Genomic DNA, 27846 nt, shown 5'->3' on the forward strand with positions numbered 1-27846 from the left:
ACCAAAGGTGATATAAGGAAAAACCTTTTTACACAGTGAGTGGTTATGATCTGGAATGGACTGCCCGAGGGGGTGGTGAAGGCAGATTCAATCATGGCCTTCAAAAGGGAACTGGATAAGCACTTGAATGGAAAAAAAATTGCAGGGCTATGGGGATAGGGTGGGGGAGTGGGACTAGCTGGATTGCTCTTGCATAGAGCCGGATGGACTCAATGGGCCGAATGGCCTCCTTCCGTGCTGCAACCTTTCTATGATTCCATGACCTGGCCCTCTGGTCAGTAAGTTCCTGTTCCTCCTATGACACCTCCATTTGCTCCTCCTCACTCATACTCAGCACTTCATGTGGCGATCCCTCTTTAAACTGAGGGAGTGGATGTACCCTACAGGTGCTGGCAACAGGTGGAGTGAGTGACACAGGGTGATGTGAGCTGCTGAGTTTTTGCCTGACACTGGGCATTGCAGCTTGTTCTTGGGCTTATCTAAAGGAACAGCCCTTTAACTGCTGCTACTGCACAAGTCGTCCTGCCCCACAGTGAACCACCTCCCTGTAGCAGGCCAAATTCAGGTAGGAGTGCAACACTTGCTGCTTCAGCAACCAGGACTGAAAAGTTTATCTAAATCATTTTTTTTTAAAAAGAGTTGTCAGTTTGTGGAACACCTTGGCCGTTAATGCAGCTGATAATGGCTTAGATGAAGCTTTCACATCGGTGATGGATCAATTCAGCATTCAGCAAACAACGGAGGTAATTTCACAAAATCACACCTCTAATGGGAAGCCTCACCTACCATAGGCCTGTACTGCCTATGATTTTACATTCTGATTTTACTGACGAATGAGGCTTTCTCCCAGTATGATTTTGTAAAATGACCCTATAGGGTTCAGGTAGGGAAGGTGAAAAATGGTAGCATTGGGTCCTAAACTGTAAGGATGCAAGCGAGCACAGAAGTATTAAAAGATTGACTCTAGTGATTACTGTGAGCGCAGATGCACCACAAGGACTGTCTGCCCTTACTCATTCACAACATTATAACATTTGGCACTGCTGTCTAGCGAATGTTTGACACTCAAGTAATATCTTTGTAACAGATCGTCACTGGTGTGATTTAACGGCAGCGAGTTGTACACCCACAGTGATCTGAATTGGACCATCGTGTGTTTACTCAGAATGATCCAAATATGGGACAGTTTGGATTATTTGGGAAGCTTGATGGCTTTTCTTTTCAAAATTAAATTGAGTAAATTTTTGGATGGGTGATTCTAAAAGTGATGAATTACCATAAGAAACATTAATAATTTATTTGGGACATTAAAAATTATAATGTCTGATTTGACATTTCTATTTGTAAATGGTATGCATTTTGTTAGGAAAATTGAGTGACTGATAAGGTCCCTCCCACCTACAATAAAGTCCCTCCCACCTACAATAAGGTCACGTCCACCTACTTGTAACTGAAATCAATCTGGTTTTGACTCACTTTCTTGCTGTACTATATTACACTGTTGGATGACAGTAACTAATAATCTACCTTTCATGTGTGAGTGTATAACCTACCATCCTTCGTGATTAGAATAATCTCAAATGCTGTCTGTATGGGTGAATCATGAAAAGTAGAACTGGAATACCCTAATAATTGGCTTTGCATGTGGAATTCAGGGAATTCAGGAGAAAGTTCTTTACCCAGAGAGTGGTTAGAATGTGGAACGTGCTACCACAAGGAATAGTTGAGGCAAATAGCTTAGATGCATTTAAGGGGAAGCTAGATAAGCACATGAAGGAGAAAGGAATCGAAGGATATGCTGATAGGAACAGAAAATGCTGGAAATACTCAGCAGGTCCGGCAACATATATGGAGAAAGAAACAGAGTTAACGTTTCAGATCGATGACCCTTCGTCAGAAGTGGAAAAAGTTGAAGATTAAAAGTTTTTAAGCAAATACAGAGCCAGGGAAAGGGCGGGGGGAGGAAGGGGAGAGGAGGAAAGAACAAAAGGGAAGGTCTCTGATAGGGTGGTGGGCAGGAGTGATTAAATGAGAAAAGGGATGATGGTGCAAGGCAAGGAGGGTGGTAATGGGACAGGTTAAGAAACAAAAGATGGGTCTAGAGGAGCTGTAAATGGCAACATCAGAACCATTACCAACACTTGCTGTCCAAAAAAGATGGGAGCAGTGGTTATGATCTGAAGTTATTGAAATCAGTGTTGAGTCTGGAAGTTTGTAAAGTGCCTAATCGAAAGATGAGGTGCTGTTCCTCGAGCTTCCGTTGCGCTTCATTGGAACAGTGTAAGAGGCTGAGGTCAGAGAGGTCAGTGTGGGAGTGGGACGGAGAATTAAAATGGCAAGCGACCGGCAGGTCAGGGTCACCCTTGCGGACAGAGTGGAGGTGTTCAGCAAAGCGATCACCCAGTCTGCGTTTGGTCTCCACAATGTATACTATACAGTATACTAAATTGAAAGAAGTACAAGTAAACTGCAGTTTCACCTGGAAGGAGTGTTTAGGGCCCTGGACGGTGGGAAGGGAGGAGATGAAAGGGCAGGTGTTGCATCTCCTGAGCTCGCACGGGAAGGTGCCGTGGGGAGGATGATACGTTGAATGTGGAGGATGGTAGGGTGGAAGTTGAGGACAAGGGGGACCCTATCATGATTCTGGGAGGGAGGGGAAAGGGTGAGGGCAGAAGTACGGGAAATAGGCCGAGGGCCCGGTCAATTACAGTGGAGGGGAATCGTTGGTTGAGGAAAAAGGAAGACATATCGGAAGCACTGGTGTGGAAGGTGACGTCGTCAGAACAGATGCGACAGAGACGGAAAAACTGGGAGAAGGGAATCGAGTCCTTACAGGAAGCGGGGTGGGAGGAAGTGCAATCAAGGTAGCTGTGGGAGTTGGTGGGTTTATAATAGATATTGGTTGGCAGCCTATCCCTAGAAATGGAGATAGAGAAGTTGAGGAAGGGAAGGGAAGAGTCGGAGATGGACCATGTGAAGGCGAGGGAAGGGTGGAAATTGGAAGCAAAGTTGATAAAATTTTCCAATTCAGGGCTCGAGCAGGAAGTGGCACTGATACAGTCATCAATGTAGTGGAAAAAGAGGTGAGGGAGGGGACCTGAGTAGGACTGGAACAAGGAATGTTCCACGTATCCCACAAAAAGGCAGGCATAACTGGGACCCATACAGGTTCCCATGGCGACACCTTTTATTTGGAAGAAGCCTTCCACCCTTCCTTCGCTTTCACATGGTCCATCTCCAATTCTTCCTTTCTCTTCCAGGAGGTGATCAAGGCTGATAAGATCAGTAGTTTTAAGAGGGAATTGGACATACATTTGGTGAAAATATAATTTAAGGGATATTCTATCTTTGAACTCTGGGCCCGACCTGATGGACCGAAATGACCTTTTCCAGGCCTGTACTTTGCTGTTTCTCTGCTGCACTGTTTGAAAAATGCAGAAGTCTCTTCCTCAACACACAACTCCTAGCAGCCTACTTTCTCCAAGTATAAGCTGGGAATGACTCTCAGCGGTTCTTAACATTCTCAGATCAAATTCCTTTCTCTGCTATAATATTGGAGGAGGTACCCCATTTATTTTAAATGGGTTAATGCCTCTAGTGAAATAGTGGTGAGAGGAATTTAATTGAAATGTGTTTGTGTGATAACACAGTAGTTCCTACCCTACATAACAACGGCTGGATACTTACTTCCATATGAGATCTGTTTTGTGAGTTCAAAAACAATTTGGCGGATGCTGCATGTAATTGCCGTTGGCGTGTATAATTTTATCTTTGTACAATTCAACACATGACTAAAAGTAGCACAGAATAATTTATTATTCTTTTTGATAATTTACCATTTCATTGAAATATTTAAAAATCAAGAGGAAATTCCCTTAACAGCTAGGGAACGTGGATATGTAAGGAATGCCTGAATTATCTAAAAGACCAGTGGAATACTTTGCCAAATCCAGCCTGACTGCATTCCAAGTAAGGTGGGCTGCAGCTGCCTGAGGTGTGATTTCCCAGAGAGAGTAGATTGTTGCCCATGTAGAGCATTGAATGGACTATTGAGAAAAGGTGGAATGTAGCAACGTTTTGAGCTGTACTGTTTGATCTGTACACTCAGCGAATGTAGTACTTTAAGGTGTGGGTTTGAATTGTTTGCATTTAATGTACATGGTGTCTGGTAAGACAGTGTAGCAACTTTGTGGTCTCCGTCAGTGTTCCAACTTCTGCTGACTACTGTGTCATAAATTGGTTGGCTAAAGAAGTTACCTTTATTGGGGAAAGGAGTGTGGAAGATCGGTAGAAATCCTGGAGAAACGGTGTAAATGGCTCTTTGCACCTTTTCTTTGGGGTTTCTGCCGATCTTTGGTCAAAGTCATGGCGGATGGTCAGGAGAAGCCCCGCAGAAATTCCAGACTCTAACAGGCGCCAGTGGATGTGAGTCCGCAGCAGAAGATCTAAATTAATATGATGGTCTCATTCAGAGAAGCCATAAAGATAGACCATGCAGGAAATGGAAACGTTAGGCTGATGTGGTTGTGGGTAAGGGAGGATTACGTTGCATCTCATGCTTGCTTTACAACACCTCAGACCACTTGATGCCATTGGGGTATAATTTCCGCCTGGTTTCTCCTGATTTATCGCTGTAACTTTGGTGGTAACCCCGGAGAAACATTGTAAACAGCAAGTAAATAACCGAGAGGAGCAAGAGCAGTAATCAGTCACTTATGTAGTAGTTTCTTTGACCATTTAAAAAAGCCCCATCTATATTAATTTAGTGTCTAATTGATCTTATTTCCTGTGTTTAGCAATATGGTAAGTTTTCTTGAGCACATACCTGGAAATACAAGAACGCAAAAGCCACAAGCTCTGTTTACAAATGAACGTTTACTGATATCTCATTTGTGTCTGCTAGGCCCAATTGCTGAATATGCAACTTGTCTGGTTAGCGGTTGATTCAAATATTTCCATGATACAAATGAAGGGAAATGCATTACCATTTGGTAGGTTTGATGGAGGGGATCCACAGCAAAGTTTGTTGTGATCAGCAATTACACTGAGAATGAAATGTTTAGCAGAGATGGCTGATACATTTATAATTTACTTGTGATGTGGAGATGCCGGTGATGGACTGGGGTGGACAAATGTAAGGACTTGCACAACACCAGGTTATAGTCCAACAGTTTTATTTGAAATCACAAGCTTTCGGAGCTTTCCTCCTTCGTCAGGTGAGTGAAGGGTTCTAAAAACGCATAGCTTATATAGTCAGAGAACAATGCCTGGTGATTACAGATAATCTTTCCAACTGCCCCCTATAACACCTCGGCTGGGAGACGATCACAGCAATCAAAGGTGTCGTTGGTGTTCAGACAGGTTAGCCACGGAAAACATTACATCCCAGTATACTGAATACTTGAATGGTTTAAATGACTTCATAAGGCTTGTGTGATTCTGGAGATTAAAATTTGTTTTACCCGTCTGTAGATTTTGTTATTGTAAACGTTTTCTAAAAATGTTTGGCCTTTATGATTACTATTATGATTCTAACCCTCTTCAGGTGTGAAAAAAACCCCTAAACTTAAAAACCTAAAATAAGCAGGCATATCGCCTCTGTTAAAATACAGAGGATCATCATCCGAACACATTAAGCGTTTATACACTAATATCATAAACAGTTATTTGTAGGTATTAGTAACTTTTCTAATCAGATGTAGGATATGTGGTTTGTTTTCCTAATTGTGAAACAGTGGCACAAAATATTTGCTTATTGATGTTGCCTCCAAGGGACTGCATGGGACGATGAAAAGAAATTCATGGTACAAATTATATGATGTCTTTCATCTCTAATTCTGTTCATACTGAAGAGCTTATGCAGTGCATGACCAAATACAAGGAATTACTTGTATTTAATCCAAATGTCAACCACATAACAGTGTTGTACATTACACCACATATGCTGCGAGCAGCAAAAAGATTCAAAGAATGCTTATGAAGTTCCGTTATTGTATTGGGGACCAACCTCTTGCATCATGACTGGACAGCTCATGGGGGCGTCAAGCCCACAGTGTATGTATCCAATGTCTGTTGACTTTCCAAAGCTGATTCTATTATGCCACTATAGTTGTATCTCTGTTACACTGTACTTTAGGGTCTTATGTCATGCTACAATCATTCTCACACCACAGACAAAGGTACAGTATAATTCTTAGAGACACCACCTCCAAGACCTTCCCACATTGATTACGCTTTATCCAGATTGCAGTATAAAACGTAAGACCATTAGCAGTCCTGTTTTTTTTAAAGAAATCATTCTGTCCAATTTTCTTCCCACTCCTGCGAGCATTAAATCCCTCACTGGGGTACAGTTCCACAAGCGACAAAGTCCTAACAGTGAATGCCAGTTTGATTCCCTGACACTTGAAGCAGACTCTGCCTTCACACAGTATCCATCTACATACATTTCCAGTAGGGGTCACCGGATAATGATGAGGAGCAAGAACCGTGGCTGATTTTCCCCTCTCCAATTCAGAAATGCTGCACCATTTGTAATACCTCTCCTGCTTTCTCAATTGAGACCGCCTATGGCAACACAAGTCAGCAATTGAGAATGCCCTCTGAGCTGCTCCCATTCAGCTGGCATTACTCCGCTGCAGTGGAGACCCCCTCTATTCGTGTAAATGGAGATTCCGCTGCACTTCCAGCGAAGTACTGCTGGCGGAGTGGGAGCCCTCCAAAGAATCTCCTGGCCCTGGTCTCTACAGCTCAGAGATGAAGACTTTCGGGTTGACTAACTTTCACCGCAGGCTGAAAACCAGTGGTAGCGGATAGGGTGTCCACCTGATTTTCCACTAAAGTTTTCTGCCCAGCAGTGAAAGTTAAGATCTACCCCATTATCTCTGAGCCGTCAGAACAGCTTCCAGCAGTACTGTTGACTGACTGGATTTTATCTTTGGGGACAGTGTCTGTTTTTTGTAACCTTCTTCTGTATTTATGTTATTAAATGGTAAAGTATTACAGATTTTTTTTTGTAAGCGAGGGTCTTCCCTGCCTATATTTAACAACTGTCAAATAAAATGGGATCAACATAATGACTTCAAAAAGGTTCTGTTTTCTGAAAGCTGCAGTGTATATTTCAAAGGAGTAAGTGGCCATTAATAAGTAAAATTGGCAGTTCAACCACCCTTTCAACATCGAAGCCTCTTTAAAGGGAAAGAAAAGTCCAGCAGAAATAGATTTTTTTTTTAAAGTACCCCTCAGTGTCTGTAAAGAATACATAATTAGAAAAATACTTATTACTGTTTTTAATTTTAAAAAAAATTTGCATTTCCTTTCTCCAGCAAGGCCCACCCTTTTAGGTCTCCTTGTATCCCAGCTGGTCTGGTGATTCCATTAATGGGGAGGAGCCATCTGTGGCCCAGAGCAGCTGATTGAATTGTTACAGGGATTACCAGACTGATTTGTGAGCTGATCAGGTGCTTCCTATGTAGGAAAACATTTTGCTGGTGGGTAACCTAAATATTTTGTCACTAGCTTGTTTTCCTAAAGCTGGGCAGCTCCGGGTCAGTTTCTAATTGGATTTGGGATCTATGTTAAAATTGCAGCAGCTAGGCAGCATGCTGCTTCTAGCAAAGATGCCAAAATGGGGGATTTCCACATGGGCAACAGATTATGTATTTTTTTAAAATCCCATTATGGTAACATTTTTATAATTGAACACTTTTTACTTAGATATCGGGGGAGTATTTTGAAAAAGAAGAGCTTACTCTAGAGTTTGCTTCTTTTAGAGATACATTCTTCAGTAAGTGGGTTAATGTCGTAACACTTTCAATATGTGAAAAAATAAAAATCGTAAAGACAAATAGGCTTGTGATATCTTCATATCAACATTCTCCAGTGCTTCAATGTCCTTTTTGTAGTATGGAGACCAGAACTACACACAGTACTCCAAGTATGGTCTAACTAAGGTTCGATATAAATTTAACATTATCTCTCTGCTTTTGTATTCTATTGCTCTAGAAATGAAGAGTTTTCACTTTCTTGCACTCTTTTTGGCCTTATCACCTTGCGTTGCTACTTTTAGTGATTTATGTTTCTGTATTCCCAGATCTCTTTGCTCCTCTATCCCATTTAGTTTCTTACCTTCCAAGGAATAAGTGGCCTCCTTATTCCTCCTACCAAAACTTCACACTTCACACTTTACTATATTGAATTTCATTTGTCATTTATCCGCCCACTCTGCAAGCCTGTTTATGTCTTTCTGTATTTTGGTGGAGCCCTCCACATTATTAACTATACCCCCCAATTTGATTGCTCCTAGTGAAAGTGTCATGCAGATTTAGTATTGGTTATATCCATTGAAACACCCTGTGATCAATCCAACTCTATGCTATAAACTTCCCTATTGCACAAGTCTTTATTTTTATTGGTTCATGGGATGTGGGCGTCGCTGGCAAGGCCAGCATTTATTGCCCATCCCTAATTGCCCTTGAGAAGGTGGTAGTGAGCCGCCGCCTTGAACCGCTGCAGTCTGTGTGATGAAGGTTCTCCCACAGTGCTGTTGGGTAGGGAGTTCCAGGATTTTGACCCAGCGATGACAAAGGAATGGCGATATATTTCCAAGTCAGGATGGTGTGTGACTTGGAGGGGAACGTGCAGGTGGTGTTGTTCCCATGTACCTGCTGCTCTTGTCCTTCGAAGTGGTAGAGGTCGCGGGTTTCGGAGGTGCTGTCGAAGAAGCCTTGGCGAGTTGCTGCAGTGCATTCTGTAGATGGTACACACTGCAGCCACGGTGCGCCTGTTGTGAAGGGAGTGAATGTTTAGGGTGGTGGATGGGGTGCCAAGCAAGTGGGCTGCTTTGTCCTAGATGGTGTCGAGCTTCTTGAGTGTTGTTGGAGTTGCACTCATCCAGGCAAGTGGCGAGTATTCCATCACACTCCTGACTTGCGCCTTGTAGATGGAAAGGCTTTGGGGAGTCAGGAGGTGAGTCACTCACCGCAGAATACCCAGCCTCTGACTTGCTCTTGCTACCACAGTATTTATGTGGCTGGTCCAGTTAAGTATCTGGTCTGATAATCCCCCACACCAGCTATGGCGTCCCTGAGTGATGTTCCCAATTTGTGGTTAATCACTCTATGGACAATTTCATGTTTCTGGACTTGCAACTAATTGGAACTGGACAGTGACTACCCACTCATTTTGGTTAGGACCCTTGCAGTAACAGGGAGCACAAACATTCATCCAGCCTGGACTGGATTCAAACCCAGGATCCAGAGGTGTAAGGTTACTGCTCCAACTCAGTCCCAAATGTAGACTTTCCATGTACTATTTTGACAAGGCCTGTGTTTAATGTTTAAAGGGTCTGATTTTAAAAGTCTTTGTGGAGCGTGTTACTCCCTTAGTCTGGGAATAAGTAGCTATACAAAAAATAATTGAATTTGATTTTTAGGACAGTATTTATTTAACCCTTTACACAGGCCACTACAAGAACAATATCAAGGTTGCCATTAAAATGCTGAAGGAGGGTAGCATGTCTCCTGAGGCTTTCTTGGCAGAGGCCAACCTTATGAAGACACTTCGACATGACAAGCTGGTGCAGCTGTACGCAGTCGTGACGAAAGAACCCATATACATAGTAACCGAATTTATGTCAAAAGGTACAGTAATGATACCACTTTTTGTTATGTATCCAATGCAAATGCAACTTGAGCAGCTATGTGTACTCTGGTACAGAGTTTTGAACTAAACCATTTCGTTATGAAGATGGCCGCCTTGTAATATTTGTAACTGAAAAAGTAAAAGCTTGATTTTCAATCGTTGCATTTAAAAAGCTGCTACTCCTCACTTGAACGAGTGTGTCCATCCATGGCTCCACACATGTGCAAGCATGTCTATCAAAGGCCTGGCCCATGTTCTACTTCAGTCTTTGTGGACTGAAGAAATGGTCCATCCCTATGCAGGTGAGTGTTTTCTCGCTCCATATGATTTTTGTCATACATAAAAAATGGGGGTCAAAATTTAGGACCCGCTGGATGTAATATTTATCTATAGGGCAGATCCAATGAAATAATATTCAGCAACTAACTCCTGAGCACATTATGATGTTGTGCCTGCCTGCCAAACACCTACTGTATCAAAAAGGGTTTTCGAAGCGATTTAAAAAAAAATTATATGCCAATCATGGGTGTAATCAAAAAAAAATAACTTTCAAAGTCTTGTAAAAAAATTAATAAAAGCAAGGCTCCAATTGCTGTAAATAGGTACCAGTATCATTCAACATATATAAATGCCCACAAAACAATTTCATGCTGCAATTTTTCCTTTATATCTTGTCCGATTTTAAGTCCAGTCATGCTACTACAAGTCTTTAACTCCTCACTACTGAAATAATTTATTTAATCTCTGCAATGTTTAAAAGGAGATCAAGGCATCCAGCAGTCTATTAAGTGGAATCTACTGCAGTAGAATCATAGAAAATTTACGGCACAGAAGGAGGCCATTCGGCCCATCGTGTCCGTGCCAGCTGAGAAACGAGCCATCCAGCCTAATCCCACTTTCCTGCATTTGGTCCGTAGCCCTGCAGGTCATGGCTGTTCAGGTGCACAGCCAGGTATTTTTTAAATCAGTAGAGGGTTTCTGCCTCTACCAGGCAGTGAGTTCCAGACCCCCACCATCCTCTAGGTGAAAAAGATTTTCCTCATTTCCACTCTAATCCTTCTACCAATCACTTTAAATCTATGCCCCCTGATTATTGACCCCTCCACTAAGGGAAATAGGTCCTTCCTATCCACTCTATCTAGGCCCCTCATAATTTTGTACACCTCAATCAAATCACCCCTCAGCCTCCTCTGTTCCAAGGAAAACAACCCCAGCCTATCCAATCTGTCATCATAGCTAAAATTCTCCAGTCCTGGCAACATCCTCGTAAATCTCCTCTGTACCCTCTCTAGTGCAATTACATCCTTCCTGTAATGTGGTGACCAGAACTGTGTGCAGTACTCAAGCTGTGGCCTAACTAGTGTTTTATACAGTTCCAGCATAACATCCCTGCTCTTATATTCTATGGCTCGGCTAATAAAGGAAAGTGTTCCATATGCCTTCTTGACCACCTTATCTACCTGTCCTGCTACCTTCAGGGATCTGTGGACATGCACTCCAAGGTCCCTCACTTCCTCTACACCACTCAGTATCCTCCCATTTATTGTGTATTCCCTTGCCTTGTTTGCTCTCCCCAAATGCATGACCTCACACTTCTCTGGATTGAACTCCATTTGCCACTTTTCTGCCCACCTGACCAGTCCATTGATCTCTTCCTGCAGTCTACAGCTTTCCTCATTATCAACCACATGGCCTAGCTTTGTATCATCCGCAAATTTCTTAATCATGCCCCCTATGTTTAAGTCCAAATTGTTAATGTATACCACTAAAAGCAAAGGACCTAGCACCCCACTGGAAGCAACTTTCCAGTCTCAAAAACACCTGTCGACCATTACCCTTTGCTTCCTGCCACTGAGCCAATTTTGGATCCAATTTGCCACATTCCCTTGGATTCCATGGGCCTTTTACTTTTTTGACCAATCTTCAATGTGGGACCTTGTCAAAAGCCTTTCTAAAATCCATGTAGACTACATCAATTGCGCTACCCTCATCAATCGTCCTTGTCACCTCCTCAAAAAATTTAATCAAGTTAGTCAGACACGACCTCCCCTTAACAAATCCCTTCTGACTGTCTTTGTCTTTGATTAGTCTGTGCCTTTCTAAGTGACAGTTTATCCTGTCCCTCAGAATTGATTTCAATAATTTACCCACCACCGAGGTTAGGCTGACTGGCCTTTAATTATTCGGTCTATCCTTTGCTCCTTTTTTAAACAACGGTACGACGTTAGCAGTCCTCCATTCTTCCGGCACTAGGCCTGTATCCAGTGAAGTTTGGAAAATGATTGTTAAAGCCTCCACTATTTCCTCCCTGGCTTCTTTTAACAGCCTAGGATACATTTCATTCGGCCCTGGTGATTTATCCACTTTCAAAGAACGTAATCCCCTTAATTCCTTCTCTCTCACTATGTTTATCTCATCCAATATTTCACAGACCTCCTCCTTAATTTCAATCTCTGCATCATCCCTCTCCTTTGTGAAGACAGACGTAAAGTATTCATTAAGAACCATACCCACATCTTCCGCCTCCACACATAGTTTACCTTTTAGGTCTCTAATAGGCCTTAGACTTTCCTTAGTTATCCTCTTGCTCTTAATGTATTTACAGAACATCTTTGGGTTTTCTTTGATTTTACCTGCTAATATTTTTTCATGCCCTCTCTTTGCTTTCCTAATTTTCTTTTTAACTTCACCCCTGCACTTTGCATACTCCTCTAAGCTTTCCATAGTATTGAGTTCCTGGTGTCTATCCAAGGCTTTCTTTTTCTGCCTTATCTTTCCCTGAATGCTTCTTGACATCCAGGGGGCTTTAGATTTGGCAGCCCCTCCCTTTTTCTTTGTGGGAACATGTTTACGCTGAACCCCTTGAATCTTCCACTTGAATGTCTCCCACTGCTCTGACACTGATTTACCTTCAAGTAGCTGTTTCCAGTTTACTTCTGCAAAATCATTTCTCAGTTTAGAAAAATTGGCCTTTCCCCAATTGAAAACTTTAACTCCTGCTCTGTCTTTGTCCTTTTCCATAACTATGCTAAAACTAACTGTATTATGATCACTACCACCAAAATGCTCTCCCACTGCTACTTCTTCCACGTACCCCTCTTCATTTCCTAGAACTAAATCCAGAACTGCCCCCCTCTCATTGGGCTTGCTATATATTGGCTAAAAATATTCTCCTGTTTGCAATTTAAGAATTCTGTTCCCTCTATACCATTCACATTGTTTGTAACCCAGTTAATATTAGGGTAGTTGAAATCCCCTACTATTACTGCCCTATTGTTTTTGCACTTCTCAGAAATTTGCCTATCTATTTGCTCTTCTATCTCTCTCTGACTGCATGGGGGTCTATAGTACACTCCCAGCAGTGTGAATGCGCCTTTTTTGTTCTTTAGCTCAACCCATATGGCCTCATTTGATGCTCCTTCTAAAATATCACGACTGCAATTGTTTCCTTGACCAATATTGCCAACCCCCCTTCCATTTTTATCCCCCTCTCTATTGCGTCTGAAAACCCTGTAACCAGGGACGTTGAGCTGCCAGTCCTGCCCCACTTTAAGCCATGTTTCTGTGGTAGTTAAGATATCGTACTGCCACGTGTCTATCTGTGCCCTCAGCTCATCCACCTTATTTCCTATACTCCTTGCATTGAGGTAAATACATTTAAGGACTGCCAAAGTCTTCTGTTGTTTATTTTCTAACCTGCGTTCCCTCTGACTTCCAGACTCACTCACTAATTTTCTGCCTTCCATTTCCAGTTCCGACTTTATCCCATCTGAATCCACACTCAGGTTTCCATCCCCCTGCCAAGCTAGTTTAAACCCTCCCAACAGCACTAGCAAACCTCCCCGCAAGGATATATCTGCATAAATTAAAATTTTACTTAGCTGTAAAAACTAGTTTTGACTAGCATGCTTAATTAATTCACAGGTGAACATCTATTTCATTTTAAAATGCAATTGAATAGGGGGCACAGTCTAAAAATTAGAGCCAGACCTTTCAGGAGTGAGATTAGAAAACATTTCTACACACAAAGGGTGGTAGAAGTTTGGAACTCTCTTCCGCAAATGGCAATTGATACTAGCTCAATTGCTAAATTAAAATCTGAGATAGATAGCTTTTTGTCAACCAAAGGTATTAAGGGATATGGGCCAAAGGCAGGTATATGGAGTTAGATCACAGATCAGCCATGATCTTATCAAATGGCGGAGCGGGCTTGAGGGGCTGAATGGCCTACTCCTGTTCCTATATTCCTATGAATAGTTTCTCCATCATTTTATATGTAACCGTAGATAATAGAGCGGAAATTCCTGTAGACCCATTTTCGGGCATGAAATCGGTGCCGGACACATAATGCATGAAAAATGTCCTGACCCAGTATTGGGTCGGACATCTTTCAGGTGACCTTTTGGGTGCAGGATGTTGGTCCCCGAAATTGGCCTATGTTGCACCCATTTTACGGGCATAAAATGGGTGCATTGAGGTTCAATTTTTACCCCATTAATTTCACAAAGAATTTGGGTTCTACAATTTTCGCTGCACTTTTTGATTACTTGCTAACAGTGCACTCCACACTTTCTATATGACTAAAATAAGATGAATGTGTTATTGATGCTGCAGGGTTCTCTTCCTTCCTTATCAATGATATTGGCTTTAATGTGATTTGACCATGTGTCTTATTCTCCTGCAGGTAGTTTGCTGGACTTTTTAAAGACTGATGAAGGAAGTAATCTACAGCTAGCAAAACTAATTGACATGTCTGCACAGGTTAGTCTGCTGGGATTATTTTATATCTTCACTTCTATTTCTACTTCCCCTCCCCCCCCCCCCCCCCAATCACTGTGTCTGGCGCTGTAGGTAAATGGCTTGCTCAAACTGTAGCTGACCCAAGCAGACTATTTTCAGTGTGATACTGGGGTTCCAGTGATTGCTGCTGTCCATAGTTATTAAGCAGACAGTGTAATAGGAAGAGAAGACTTTACAACAGCTGTGATGAAAGTACTCCTCGTAACAACGTCACGATACAGGAAAGGATGTCAGTGGCAATAATACCTTCACCGGGATTTTCCTCAGGTATTCTCCCGATCGACTGCTACAATTTTGGCGGAAGATTGATAAAGATCCCGGATAAACCATGTAAACAGGGTTTCTGCTGATCTTCCGTCGAAATTAAGGCGGCTGATTGGGAGGATCCCAGAGGAAATTCCTGATGATCGTGCGTTTTCTTTGGATTCCTATACGGAGTATATAATTGCCGGGAATCTCCATGAGGGTTCTGCTGTTCAGTCACCGTAACTTTGGTGGAAACCCGAAATAAACTGTGTACATTTCCTTCAAATCGGTTTGAATGTGATAATACTGTGCACTTTAGCAAACTTAGTCTCTTGCATAGAATGTACAGCACAGAAACAGGCCATTTGGCCCAACTCTACCATTACCAACAAGCCAGGGGATCAACCCTGGTTCAATGAGGAGTGTAGAAGAGCATGCCAGGAGCAGCACCAGGCGTACCTAAAAATGAGGTGCCAACCTGGTGAAGCTACAACTCAGGACTACATGCATGCTAAAGAGCAGAAGCAACATGCTATAGACAGAGCTAAGCGACTCCACAACCAACGGATCAGATCAAAGCTCTGCAGTCCTGCCACATCCAGTTGTGAATGGTGGTGGACAATTAAACAATTTTGTCTTTTAAAAAGCATTTGGACAGTTACATGGGTAAGATGGGTATAGAGGGATATGGGCCAAGTGCAGGCAATTGGGACTAGCTTAGTGGTATAAACTGGGCGACATGGACATGTTGGGCCGAAGGGCCTGTTTCCATGTTGTAACTTCTATGATTCTATGATTCTAACTAACGGGAGGAGGAGGCTCTGCAAACATCCCCATCCTCAATGATAGCGGAGTCCAGCACGTGAGTGCAAAAGACAAGGCTGAAGTGTTTGCAACCATCTTCAGCCAGAAGTGCCGAGTTGGTGATCCATCTCGGCCTCCTCCCGATATCCCCACCATCACAGAAGCCAGTCTTCAGCCAATTCAATTCACTCCACGTGACATCAAGCAAAGGCTATGGGCCCTGACAACATCCCAGCTGTAGTGCTGAAGACTTGTGCTCCAGAACTAGCCGCGCCTCTAGCCAAACTGTTCCAGTACAGTTACAACACTGGCATCTACCCGACAATGTGAAAAATTGCCCAGATTTGTCCTGTCCACAAAAAGCAGGACAAATCCAATCCGGCCAATTACCGCCCCATCAGTCTACTCTCAATCATCAGCAGAGTGATGGAAGGTGTCATCGACAGTGCTATCAAGCTTCACTTACTCACCAATAACCTGCTCACCGATGCTCAGTTTGGGTTCCGCCAGGACCACTCGGCTCCAGACCTCATTACAGCCTTGGTCCAAACATGGACAAAAGAGCTGAATTCCAGAGGTGAGGTGAGAGTGACTGCCCTTGACATCAAGGCAGCATTTGACCGATTGTAGCACCAAGGAGCCAGAGTAAAATTGAAGTCAATGGGAATCGGGGAAAATTCTCCAGTGGCTGGAGTCATACCTAGCACAAAGGAATATGGTAGTGGCTGTTGGAGGCCAATCATCTCAGCCCCAGGACATTGCTGCAGGAGTTCCTCAGGGCAGTGTCCTAGGCCCAACCATCTTCAGCTGCTTCATCAATGACCTTCCCTCCATCATAAGGTCAGAAATGGGGATGTTTGCTGATGATTGCACAGTGTTCAGTTCCATTCGCAATCCCTCAAATAATGAAGCAGTCCGAGTCCGCGTGCAGAAAGACCTGGACAACATCCAGGCTTGGGCTGATAAGTGGCAAGTAACATTCACGCCAGACAAGTGCCAGGCAATGACCATCTCCAACAAGAGAGAGTCTAACCACCTCCCCTTGACATTCAACGGCATTACCATCACCGAATACCCCACCATCAACATCTCACCATTGACCAGAAACTTAACTGGACCAGCCATATAAATACTGTGGTTACAAGAGCAGGTCAGAGGCTGGGTATTCTGCGGCGAGTGACTCACCTCCTGACTCCCCAAAGCCTTTTCACCATCTACAAGGCACAAGTCAGGAGTGTGATGGAGTACTCTCCACTTGCCTGGATGAGTGCAGCTCCAACAACACTCAAGAAGCTCGACACCATCCAGGACAAAGCAGCCCGCTTGATTGGCACCCCATCCACCACCCTAAACATTCACTCCCTTCACCACTGGCGCACCGTGGCTGCAGTGTGTACCATCCACAGGATACACTGCAGCAACTCACCAAGGCTTCTTTGACAGCACCTCCCAAACCCGCGACCTCTACCACCTAGAAGGACAAGAGCAGCAGATACATGGGAACAACACCACCTGCACGTTCCCCTCCAAGTCACACACCATCCTGACTTGGAAATATATCGTCGCTGGGTCAATATCTTGGAACACCCTTCCTAACAGCACTGTGGGAGAACCTTCACCACATGGACTGCAGCGGTTCAAGAAGGCGGCTCACCACCACCTTCTCAAGGGCAATTAGGGATGGGCAATAAATGCTGGCCTCGCCAGCGACGCCCACGTTCCATAAACGAATAATTAAAAAAAAACTGGTCTATATCAGTGTTTATGTTTCATATGAACTTCCTCCCACATTACTTCATCTGACTCTATCATCGTTACTTTCTATTCCTTTCTCCCTCATGTGCTTATTTAGCTTCCCTTTAAATGCATCTATGCTATTCGCCTCAACCATTCCATGTGGTAGTGAGTTCCACTTTCTTACTACTCTTTGGGTAAAGAAGTTTATCCTGAATTCCACTGAAGGGAACGCAGGGCACTGATCAAAAGTCAAATGTTAAAAAAACATACACTTGGGCTGCATAAATTCATGGCCATTCAGGTGGACGTGCTGTAAACTTGGCTGGGACCCAGATGTGTTCAGGCCCTGGCCTTAAGTTGGGTATTCTGTGATGGTCTTGTAGGGGGACAGCCTCTGGTTGACTCTATAAGGCCATCGACATCAGGGGGACAGGGACAGGGCCAGAGATAGGAATGCTGGAAGATCAGAATTCCCACACCTCGGCCCTCAGTCAGGACACCGCATAGCATTGGAGATTTTCTTGGTCTGACCAAGCATGCTTCTCTGACCCCTGGCAGAATTGGGGCCCACCTGGGGAGGTGGTGGTGGGGGCACAGGCCAGGGTTGAGGCCTGGACTCCCAAAGAGGAAGACACAATGTTTTAAAAAAATATTTATAAACTATCCTTAACTCAAGAAAATTCAGCAACCGTAACCTTCCTTTAAGAATCCTACTTGAGCAGACCAGATAACAGGATTAGTCATGGGTCCATTTTATATGATGTGCTCAGCCTCAGGGGTGGAGTACATCCAGAAGATCTAAAATTCAGCGTAAGTGACTATTTGCTTAATTTTAAACTTTTGAAGTTTTGGCTGACCCATAGCATGGCCTCTTCCACAGCCTGAAATTTCCACACTGCAAGAGACAGCACCACTGTGCTTCGGGTGCACGGGTCTGCTGACTTGACTTTACAGTTTTGCGGCACCCACAATGCTAGGAGTTTGCAACTATTAGCTTGTTCAAGGAGGGCAGCTTAAAAGCTCCTGTCATGGATGCATTTGATCAATGAAACAACAGATCCAGAATCGGATGGTGCTTAAAGGTTTAAATGTTTTAGCACTTTTAAAATTATTTTGTTTTGTACCTGGTATCACTGGGATTAACAAGATACTATTAATTATAAATGGTTTAATGATGATTCCTAGCTCTGGGATGATAGAGAAATAGTAGGACAAGTTTTGTGAGACCAGTGTCCAAATGATTGACAATGCTGTTGTTCTGACACATAAGCCCATTTCCCATCTCCAAAAATAGTGGAGGCTTAATAAAGGGGACATCCACTTAGCAAGCAAATTGCTTCTTTTATCCAATTGTTTCTATTAAGAGAATAATCCAGAGAGTACCAAATCTGTGCAAGAGCAGGTGTTAGCTGCTCTGTTAACAGGCTGCCCATTGGCTGGGGTGCTCTGTGCTTTTCCTATTAAGCAGATAATACAGAGCAAATGAATCTGTACTTGAGCTAATGTTCTTAGTAGGAGGGTCTTTGTCTTAAGTGTGTACAAAATACAGTTTGTGATAAGCAGCTGAGTTTAATTATAAATAAATGTCAAAACCACATGGCGTTTATTCTGGGAAGCAAATGCATTTAAGCTCATTTCATATCTTTGTGTCGTAGATTTCAGACCAGGGAGCCACTAGTGATTTCATTTTAGAGTCCATCTGCTTGTTCATTTCCAATGCACAACTATGGCTGTAAAAGCATGGGCTGCCCATATGTGATCTCCCAATGTGCATTCATGATGGGTGAGGCTCCATGTTGGGAGTGCACGGGCAGAAAAACTAACTTCCTATCTGTGATGAGTTTCATGGGGGTAAATTGTAACTTTCACTGACAGGGAGTAAACTTAGTGTTGCAGATCAGCCGTCAATTATATACCCTACCCGATGTTTCTTTCCATTGTCTATGGACCCAGAATGAACCATAGCCATACACAAGGACAGGAATTGGTTTTAGTTATTTATGGCCACAGATGAACTTGTCTCATGAGTGGAGCCGTCCATGAACTTGTGCTTACAAAACATTAAAATTAAATCAGAAAGCAAAATACTGCAGTTGCTGGAAATCTGAAATGAAAGCAGAAAATTCTGGAAACACTTAGCAGGTCAGGCAGCATCTGTGGAGAGAGGAAGGTAGGGTTAATGTTTCAGGTTGATGACCTTTTGTCGAGATTCATTAATAATTTAGATATCGGCATAAATGGAACCGTCCTTCAAATGTAAAGCATTACAGGCTGATTTAGACAAGTTAGGGGAATGGGACCACGTCCTTTTAATGTGGCCAAATGCAGTGTCATGCATTTAGTGTGGGGAAACTCCAGGCATGTTTACATCATGCAGTGATATCCATTAAAGAGAACAGATGGAGAAAGAGACCTGGGGGGTTATAGTTGGTTACTCAGTAAAGGTGTACAAACAGTGCGAGGTGGCTATGGGGAAAGGGAATAGGGATTTAGGTTATGTTGCCAGACCTAACATCCCACTAAACCCAACATAAAAGCAGCATTAAATGAGGGAAACTGGATTGTGGGATATAGTCAGAAGATGGATAAGGTGAGGTTGATCTAACAAAATGGACAGGCTTGTTGGGCCACATAGTCTCTTTATGTCCCTAACAACAGTTCTTGTACTCTTATGGGCTAGTGTTATTTTTGTTTTGTTGTGGGGGGAGAGGAACAAGTCTCCCAGCATCATTTACTTCTTGGCTGTTGCTGATTTCCTGCTTCACAGGTGTAAGTTGGCGATAAGACTTTCAAAGTTGTATTTTTAACCATCCCTGTCGTCAGAATTCTCTGCAATTTAAGCATGACTTTTTCCATTAGCCCAACATATTTAAGATAATTCACATATGTGACATGTTAGAGTTGATTTCAGTTCCTGGGGGTGGAAGGTGGGGGCGAGAGTCAGTTCACGTCAATGAACTATTACAGCTGTCGGTAGTCTCAGATGGTGGAGGATGGGAGTGAGACACTGACGCCCACAATCGTGGCGAAAGACTGATTAAACAGGGTAACATTGTGTGAAATATTAATGAAAAAACATTTCTACAATTCTCCTTGAATCCACTACAAAGTGCATGTTGTTTAATTTCAATCTAGTACTAAAATTGCCCTATTAATCCAAAGAGGGGTTAATCTATCTATAGTTTGCAGTGTTGCTAAAATTAGATGTATGCTGTCGGCAAGATAACACTGCAGATTTAGGAAGACGTGTGGCCAGTCAGAGAACGCTGTTTCTGCTTTACTACCACCTCTTATCAGCTGTGGGATCAGCAGAGGAAATAAATTCATTGCTTCCACTTTCCGCTGTGATAAGCACATTTTAAAAAAAAAATGACCTGAGGTGAAGAAATAAAATACTGCAGGCAACTGTCTGTTCATGATTTGGGAGTAATTTGTAGATGTTTTGTAGAGTGGTAGAATCTTCAGTGCTGACAGTCCAAAATGTGGAACTCCATTGTGTTCACCAAATTGGTTACTGTGGCAACAGAAAAACCTCTTGGACTCAGGATGAGTTTTTAACGATCCAACATAAGCTATTGCAAATCTTGGATTTAAGTAAGGAATAATTTTCCTTTTGAGGAAACAAGAGCATATTCACAGCAAACCTATAGGAAGAAGTTGAAAGGCAGTAACTACTCCAGCGAGCTCTTATAAAAGGCAAGAATGAAGCTTGAGCGGCAACAAAAGATTTTAATTTATATACTGTACCACCTCATCATGTCTTTCAGAAAGTTTCTCAAAGACCTTCACAATGAATTTATTTGAAAAGCAGTCATTTCTCTTTTATATAGGTATTACAACGGCCAATTTTCAGGATGTCTCAAACAGCAATGAAATGAATGACCAGTTGATCTATTTTTGGTGGTATTAAAAACCCCTCTCCAAGACAAAAAGCTGTATATGCCAGTGTAAAGTGACTTTTGCCTGACATGATTGACAAAACTTAGCTCAGGCTGAACCAGACTGTTTGCAACTTAGGTGTCCTATTCAACCCCCAGGCTGAACTTCCAATCCCATATCCTCTCCATCGCAAGACTGCTTACTTTCAACTCCGTAACAATGCTCACCTCCGCCCCTACCTCAGCCCATTTTCCACTGAAACCCTCATCCATGCCTTTGTCACTCCAGACTGGATGACTCCAACGTTCTCCTGGCTGGCATCCCTTTATAACCTCACCCCTCCATATCTCTGTAACCTGCTGGAGTCTTCTCCCCATACGCTCCGTTCCTCCAACTCTAGCCTCTTGTGTATCCCCCCTCCCTTCACCTCACCAACCAACCACTAGCAGCCTTTCCTTCAGATCCTTAGGGCCCAATCTCTGGAATTTTCTCCGTAACTCCATTTGCCTCTCCACCTCTTCTTTTAAGACCGTCCATAAAATCCATCTCTTTGATCAAGTTTTTTTGTCACCTCCGTAATATATCCTTCTTTGGCTCAGCGGCTTTTCAAATGTGATGTCCTGGCTGGTTGCTGGGTGGAGGCGAGGCACTTCCCCACAGGAAGAAATTATTTTTAAAAAAAAACACGATGGGACCGTTAGTTCCATTAAAACTATTTCACTTGTCTGGAGGTGCTGGGATAACTATGCACCCCAATAGCATTTGCATGCTTTCTGTCACTGGAAATTGGAGAAGGAGAGGAATGGTGTTGAATCCCAGCTCTAAGACCTATCCTACAACTGAGTGGGCTATGAATGAAGTCCCAGTGTTACACTGAGCAACAGATCTAATGGGCACCATGGGTAAAATGGAAATAGACTGCATGTGGCCCAAGGCCATATTACGAATACATTTCGTTCAGGAGGAAAAGAAACTTGCCTTTGAAAGTGTTGTACATGACGGATTGAGATTATTATTAATGGTTAATTACAAGAGCTGGTGGAACACTGCATTTAGGACCAGTAACCTTTGGTGTAATTCCATGGAACAACAAATCAAGGTTCATCATAGGAAATGGTTGCATCACTGTGCAGGAATACTGAGGCACAGTGGGAGACTATAAGACCATAAGAGATAGGAGTAGGCCATTCGGCTCCGCCATTTAATGAGATCATGGCTGATCTGATTTTTACCTCAACTCCACTTTCCCGCATATCCTTTGACTCCCTTGCTGATCAAAAAGTTGTCCAACTCAGCCTTGAATGTATTCAATAACTCAGCCTCCACAGCTTTTTGGGGTAAAGAATTCCAAAGATTCACGATCCTCTGGGAGAAGAAATTCCTCCTCATTTCCGTCTTAAATGGACAACCCTCTATTCTGAGACTATGCCCCCTAGTTTTAGATTCCCCATGAGGGGTAACATCCTCTCAGCATCTACCCTATCGAGTCCCCTCAGAATCTTGTATGTTTCAATAAGATCTCCTCTCATTCTTCTAAACTCCAATGAGTACAGACCCAACCTGTTCAATCCTTCCTCATAAGACAATCCTTCCATACCCGGAATCAACCGATCAGATCAGAGAGATGAATGTGTGGCTCAAAGATTGGTGTGGGAGAAGTGGGTTTCGATTCATGGGGCACTGGCACCAGTACTGGGGAAAGAGGGAGCTGTTCCGTTGGGACGGGCTTCACCTGAACCATGCTGGGACCAGTGTTCTGGCAAACCGAATAAATAGAGCGGTAGAGAAGGCTTTAAACTAAATAGAGGGAGGGGGGGGCTCAGGTGGGGCGAAGTTTAGATTGATAAAGAGAAAAGACAAGGAAGTAGTACAGGAAAGTGATGGGGGTAATGTTAAACAGAGTGTGTCAGGAAGGGACAGAGCGTACAAACATAAGAGTGCACTAGCAAATGGGGCTGGGGTAGGAAAGAATGGTAAAAAGACAAAATTAAAGGTTTTTTATTTGAATGCGCGCAGCATTCGTAATAAGATAGATGAATTGACGGCACAAATAGAAACTAATGGGTATGATCTCGTGGCCATTACAGAGACGTGGTTGCAAGGTGACCAAGGTTGGGAGCTAAATATTCAGGGTTATTTAACATTTCAGAAGGATAGGAGAAAAGGTAAAGGTGGTGGGGTAGCTCTGTTAATAAAGGATGAAATTGGTATTATAGTAAGAAATGATCTTGGCTCAGAAGATCAAGATGTTGAATCAATTTGGGTGGAGGTAAGAAATAGCAAGGGAAAGAAATCATTGGTGGGAGTAGTTTATAGGCCCCCTAACAGTAGCTATACCGTAGGGCAAAATATAAATCAGGAAATAAGGGGGCTTGTAAAAAAGGTAATGCAATAATCATGGGCGATTTTAACTTTCACATAGATTGGACAAATCAAATTGGCAAAAGTAACCCTGAGGAGGAGTTCATGGAGTGTATTAGGGACTGTTTCTTAGACCAATACGTCAGGGAACCAACCAGAGAACAGGCCATTTTGGATCTGGTACTGGATAACGAAACAGGATTAATTAATGATATCAAAGTAAAGTATCCCTTGGGAAGCAGTGATCATAACATGATAGAATTTCACAACCAGTTTGAGAGCGAGGATCTTGGGTCTGAAACTATTGTATTAAACTTAAATAAGGGCAGTTATAAAGGAATGAGGGCGGAATTGGCTAGAGTGAACTGGGTAAACAGATTAGATGGTATGATAAGCAGTGGCAAACATTTAAAAAGACATTTTATGACTCGCAACAAAAATATATCCCTATGAGGAGGAAGGACTCCACAAAAAGGATGAACCAACCATGGCTAACTAAGGAAGTAGGAACATAGGAACAGGAGTAGGCCATTCAGCCCCTCGTGCCTGCTCCGCCATTTGATAAGATCATGGCTGATCTGCGATCTAACTCCATACACCTGCCTTTGGCCCATATCCCTTAATACCTTTGATTGCCAAAAAGCTATCTATCTCAGATTTAAATTTAGCAATTGAGCTAGTATCAATTGCCGTTTGCGGAAGAGAGTTCCAAACTTCTGCAACCCTTTGTGTGTAGAAATGTTTTCTAATCTCGCTCCTGAAAAGTCTGGCTCTAATTTTTAGACTGTGTCCCCTACACCTAAAATCCCTAACCAGCGGAAATAGTTTCTCTCTATCCACCCTATCTGTTCCCCTTAATATCTTATAAACTTCGATCATATCACCCCTTAACCTTCGAAACTCTGGAGATTACAACCCCAATTTGTGTAATCTCTCCTCATAACTTAACCCTTGAAGTCCTGGTATCATTCTAGTAAACCTACGCTGCACTCCCTCCAAGGCCAATATGTCCTTCCGAAGGTGCGGTGCCCAGAACTGCTCACAGTACTCCAGGTGCGGTCTAACCAGGGTTTTGTATAGCTGCAGCATAACCTCTGCCCCCTTGTACTCCAGTCCTCTAGATATAAAGGCCAGCATTCCATTTGCCGCCTTGATTATTTTCTGCACCTGTTCATGACACTTCAATGATCTATGTACCTGGACCCCTAAGTCCCTTTGGACATCCACTGTTTTTAACTTTTTACCATTTAGAAAGTACCCTGTTCTATCCTTTTTTGATCCAAAGTGGATGACCTCATATTTGTCTACATTGAATTCCATTTGCCACAATTTTGCCCATTCACCGAATCTATCAATATCGCTTTGTAGTTTTATGTTTTCATCTACACTGCTTACAATGCCAGCAATCTTTGTGTCATCGGCAAACTTAGATATGAGACTTTCTATGCCTTCATCTAAGTCATTAATAAATATTGCGAATAATTGAGGCCCCAAGACAGATCCCTGCGGGACTCCACTAGTCACATCCTGCCAATGTGAGTACCTTCCCATTATCCCTACTCTCTGTCGCCTTTCGCTCAGACAACTTCCTAACCAAGTCCGTACTTTTCCCTCGATTCCATGGGCTTCTATCTTAGCTAACAGTCTCTTATGTGGGACCTTATCAAATGCCTTCTGGAAGTCCATATAAATAACATCCATTGACATTCCCCTGTCCACTACTTTAGTCACCTCTTCAAAAAATTCAATCAGGTTTGTCAGGCACGACCTACCTTTCACAAATCCATGCTGGCTCGCTCTGATTAACTGAAAATTCTCGAGGTGTTCAGTCACCCTCTCCTTAATTACAGACTCCAGCATTTTCCCCACCACAGATGTTAGGCTAACTGGTCTATAATTCCCCGGTTTCCCTCTCTCTCCTTTCTTAAAAAGCGGAGTGATATGTGCAATTTTCCAATCTGGAGGGACAGTTCCTGAATCTAGAGAACTTTGAAAGATTATAGTTCGGGCATCCGCAATGTGCTCACCTACTTCCTTTAAAAGTAAAGGATGGTATCAGGTTAAAAGAAAAAGCATACAACATGGCAAAGATTACTGGTAAGCCCGAAGATTGGGAAAACTTTAAAAACCAGCAAAGGATGACTAAAAGAATAATAAAGAGGGAGAAAATAAATTATGAGAGTAAACTAGCAAGAAATATAAAAACTGACAATAAAAGCTTCTACAAGTATATAAAAAGGAAGAGGGTAGCTAAAGTAAACATTGGTCCCTTAGAGGATGAGACTGGGGAAATAATAATGGAAAGCAAGGAAATGGCAGAGGAATTGAACAGATATTTTGTATCTGTCTTCACAGTAGAAGACACTAATAACGTACCAATAATAGTAGAAAATCAAGGGGCAAAAGGGATGGAGGAACGAAAAACAATCACTATCACGAGAGAAAAAATACTAGGTAAACGAATGGGTCTAATGGCTGACAAGATCCCTGGACCTGATGGCTTGCATCCGAGGGTCTTAAAGGAAGTGGCTACAGAGATAGTGGATGCATTGGTTGTAATCTTCCAGGGTGGATAAAGGGGAACCAATGGATGCATTTTATTTGGATTTCCAAAAGGCATTCGATAAGGTGCCACATCAAAGATTACTGCACAAGGTAAGAGCTCAAGGTGTTGGGGGTAATATACTGGCATGGATAGAGGATTGGCAAACTAACAGAAAACAAAGAATCAGGATAAAAGGGTAATTTTCAAAATGGCAATCTGTGACTAGTGGGGTACCGCAGGGATCAGTGCTGGGGTCTCAACTATTTACAATATATATCAGTGACTTGGATGAAGGAACAGAGTGTCTTTTGGCCAAATTTGCTGATGATACAAAAAGGTGGAAAAGCAAGTTGTGATGAGGACACAAAGTGTCTGCGAAGGGATATTGACAGGTTAAGCGAATGGGCAAAAATTTGGCAGATGGAATATAATGTGGGAAAATGTGAAGTCATCCACTTTGGGAGGAAAAATAAAAAAACAAAATATTATTTGAATGGAGAAATACGACAAAATGCTGCAGTACAGAGGGATTTGGGTGTCCCCGTACATGAAACACAATGGGCTCGATTTTGGGATCGTGTTTCCGGCGGGTTCCCAGTGGGGCGGCCCCGAAAATCCCGATAGCCGGTCACGTGACCGGATCGCGACGAAATCCCGGCCACTTCCGGGTACCGCGCTGACGTGCGGGGCTGCGCGCGCAAGCCCCGCTGGTGGGAATCCCGCAGGCAATTAAAGCCAGCGGGGTTCCACTTGAGAGTACTTACCTTGCTCGTTGTGGTCAGTTAATGAGCTGAAGCAGCTGTCAAAAGAGGAAGTGTGGGATTTTCGGTTCAAGGCAGTGAGTTTCACACACTGGGGGAAACAGTCCCTCCTCAACCAGGCGTGTTGCAGCCAGCAGCCTGTGGCAGGTGCCAAGGTGCGCTCCACGGGGGAGAGCCCTCACCCACGCAGGAAGCCACCGCGTCACATAGGGCAACCCCTGCCCTCCACCACCCCCCGGCCAAGCCAGAGGACAGACCGACACGAAACCGCAGCCCCAGTCCGAGGAACCACACACCTACCCTGCACAACCCCTCAGACCAACACCTGCCAGATGGGTGGTGTGTGGACACCCTCGGAGGACGAAGAGCATGACCAGCCCCAGCAGCCTCGCAGTCCACGCCGTCCGCCGCAGAGACATGGATCCCCCCAACGCGGTGTTGTTGCACGCCCACCTGCACAGCAGGAGGGAGGGCTACCGCAGAGAGAGACGCATCGCAGAGGGCAATACCCTCGCCACAGGGTCCACAGACCGAGGCGCAGCTCCCCGGACCTCTCCGAGCAGCAGTGCACAGGGAGGCGCAGATTCGCTCGACATGTAGTCGCGGAGATCTGCAGCCTCTTTCATGCCGAGCTGCTCCTGGCTGGCCCCAGCACCAACGGCTTACCTGTCGCTGTCAAAGTCACCACTGCCCTCCACACCTTCTCCTCCGCATCCTTCCAGGGTGCAGCCGGCTACACCGCCGATGTCTCTCAGTCGTCTGCGCGGACGAGCCCTGCAAATACACCTGCACCTACTCTGCAGTAACACGATGGGTGGCATCAGTGGTGGGTCCTCATAGTGATACCCAGGAGCGGCCATTATTGGACACAACGGACAGGATTCGCGGAGACATGGCAGTGGTGGTGTCAATATAATGTGTGCTGCTTGTTGCTCTGAAATTCAATATAGGTAACACCCATGACAAACCCTCAGACACCCTTGTGCACCCCCTTCATGCTGACGACACGTTTGCCTTACGCTGCCTACTGCACATATGTGATGCATGCCCTGTGGCTGCAGCACAGGTGGT

General features: G+C 43.6%; 1 protein-coding gene across 3 annotated transcripts in view; it reads left to right on the forward strand.

Moving 5' to 3' along the window:
- Positions 1–27846, forward strand: part of LOC137321795 (proto-oncogene tyrosine-protein kinase LCK-like) — a 91237-nt gene that overhangs the window by 52934 nt on the left and 10457 nt on the right. For all 3 annotated transcript variants that reach the window (XM_067984467.1, XM_067984468.1, XM_067984469.1), the window contains exons 9-10: positions 9462–9641; positions 14327–14403. In XM_067984467.1, coding sequence (XP_067840568.1) covers positions 9462–9641; positions 14327–14403 — 257 coding nt within the window. The remainder of the gene's footprint in view (positions 1–9461; positions 9642–14326; positions 14404–27846) is intronic.

Source organism: Heptranchias perlo, chromosome 5 (genome assembly GCF_035084215.1).
Source record: "Heptranchias perlo isolate sHepPer1 chromosome 5, sHepPer1.hap1, whole genome shotgun sequence".
NCBI lineage: Eukaryota > Metazoa > Chordata > Chondrichthyes > Hexanchiformes > Hexanchidae > Heptranchias > Heptranchias perlo.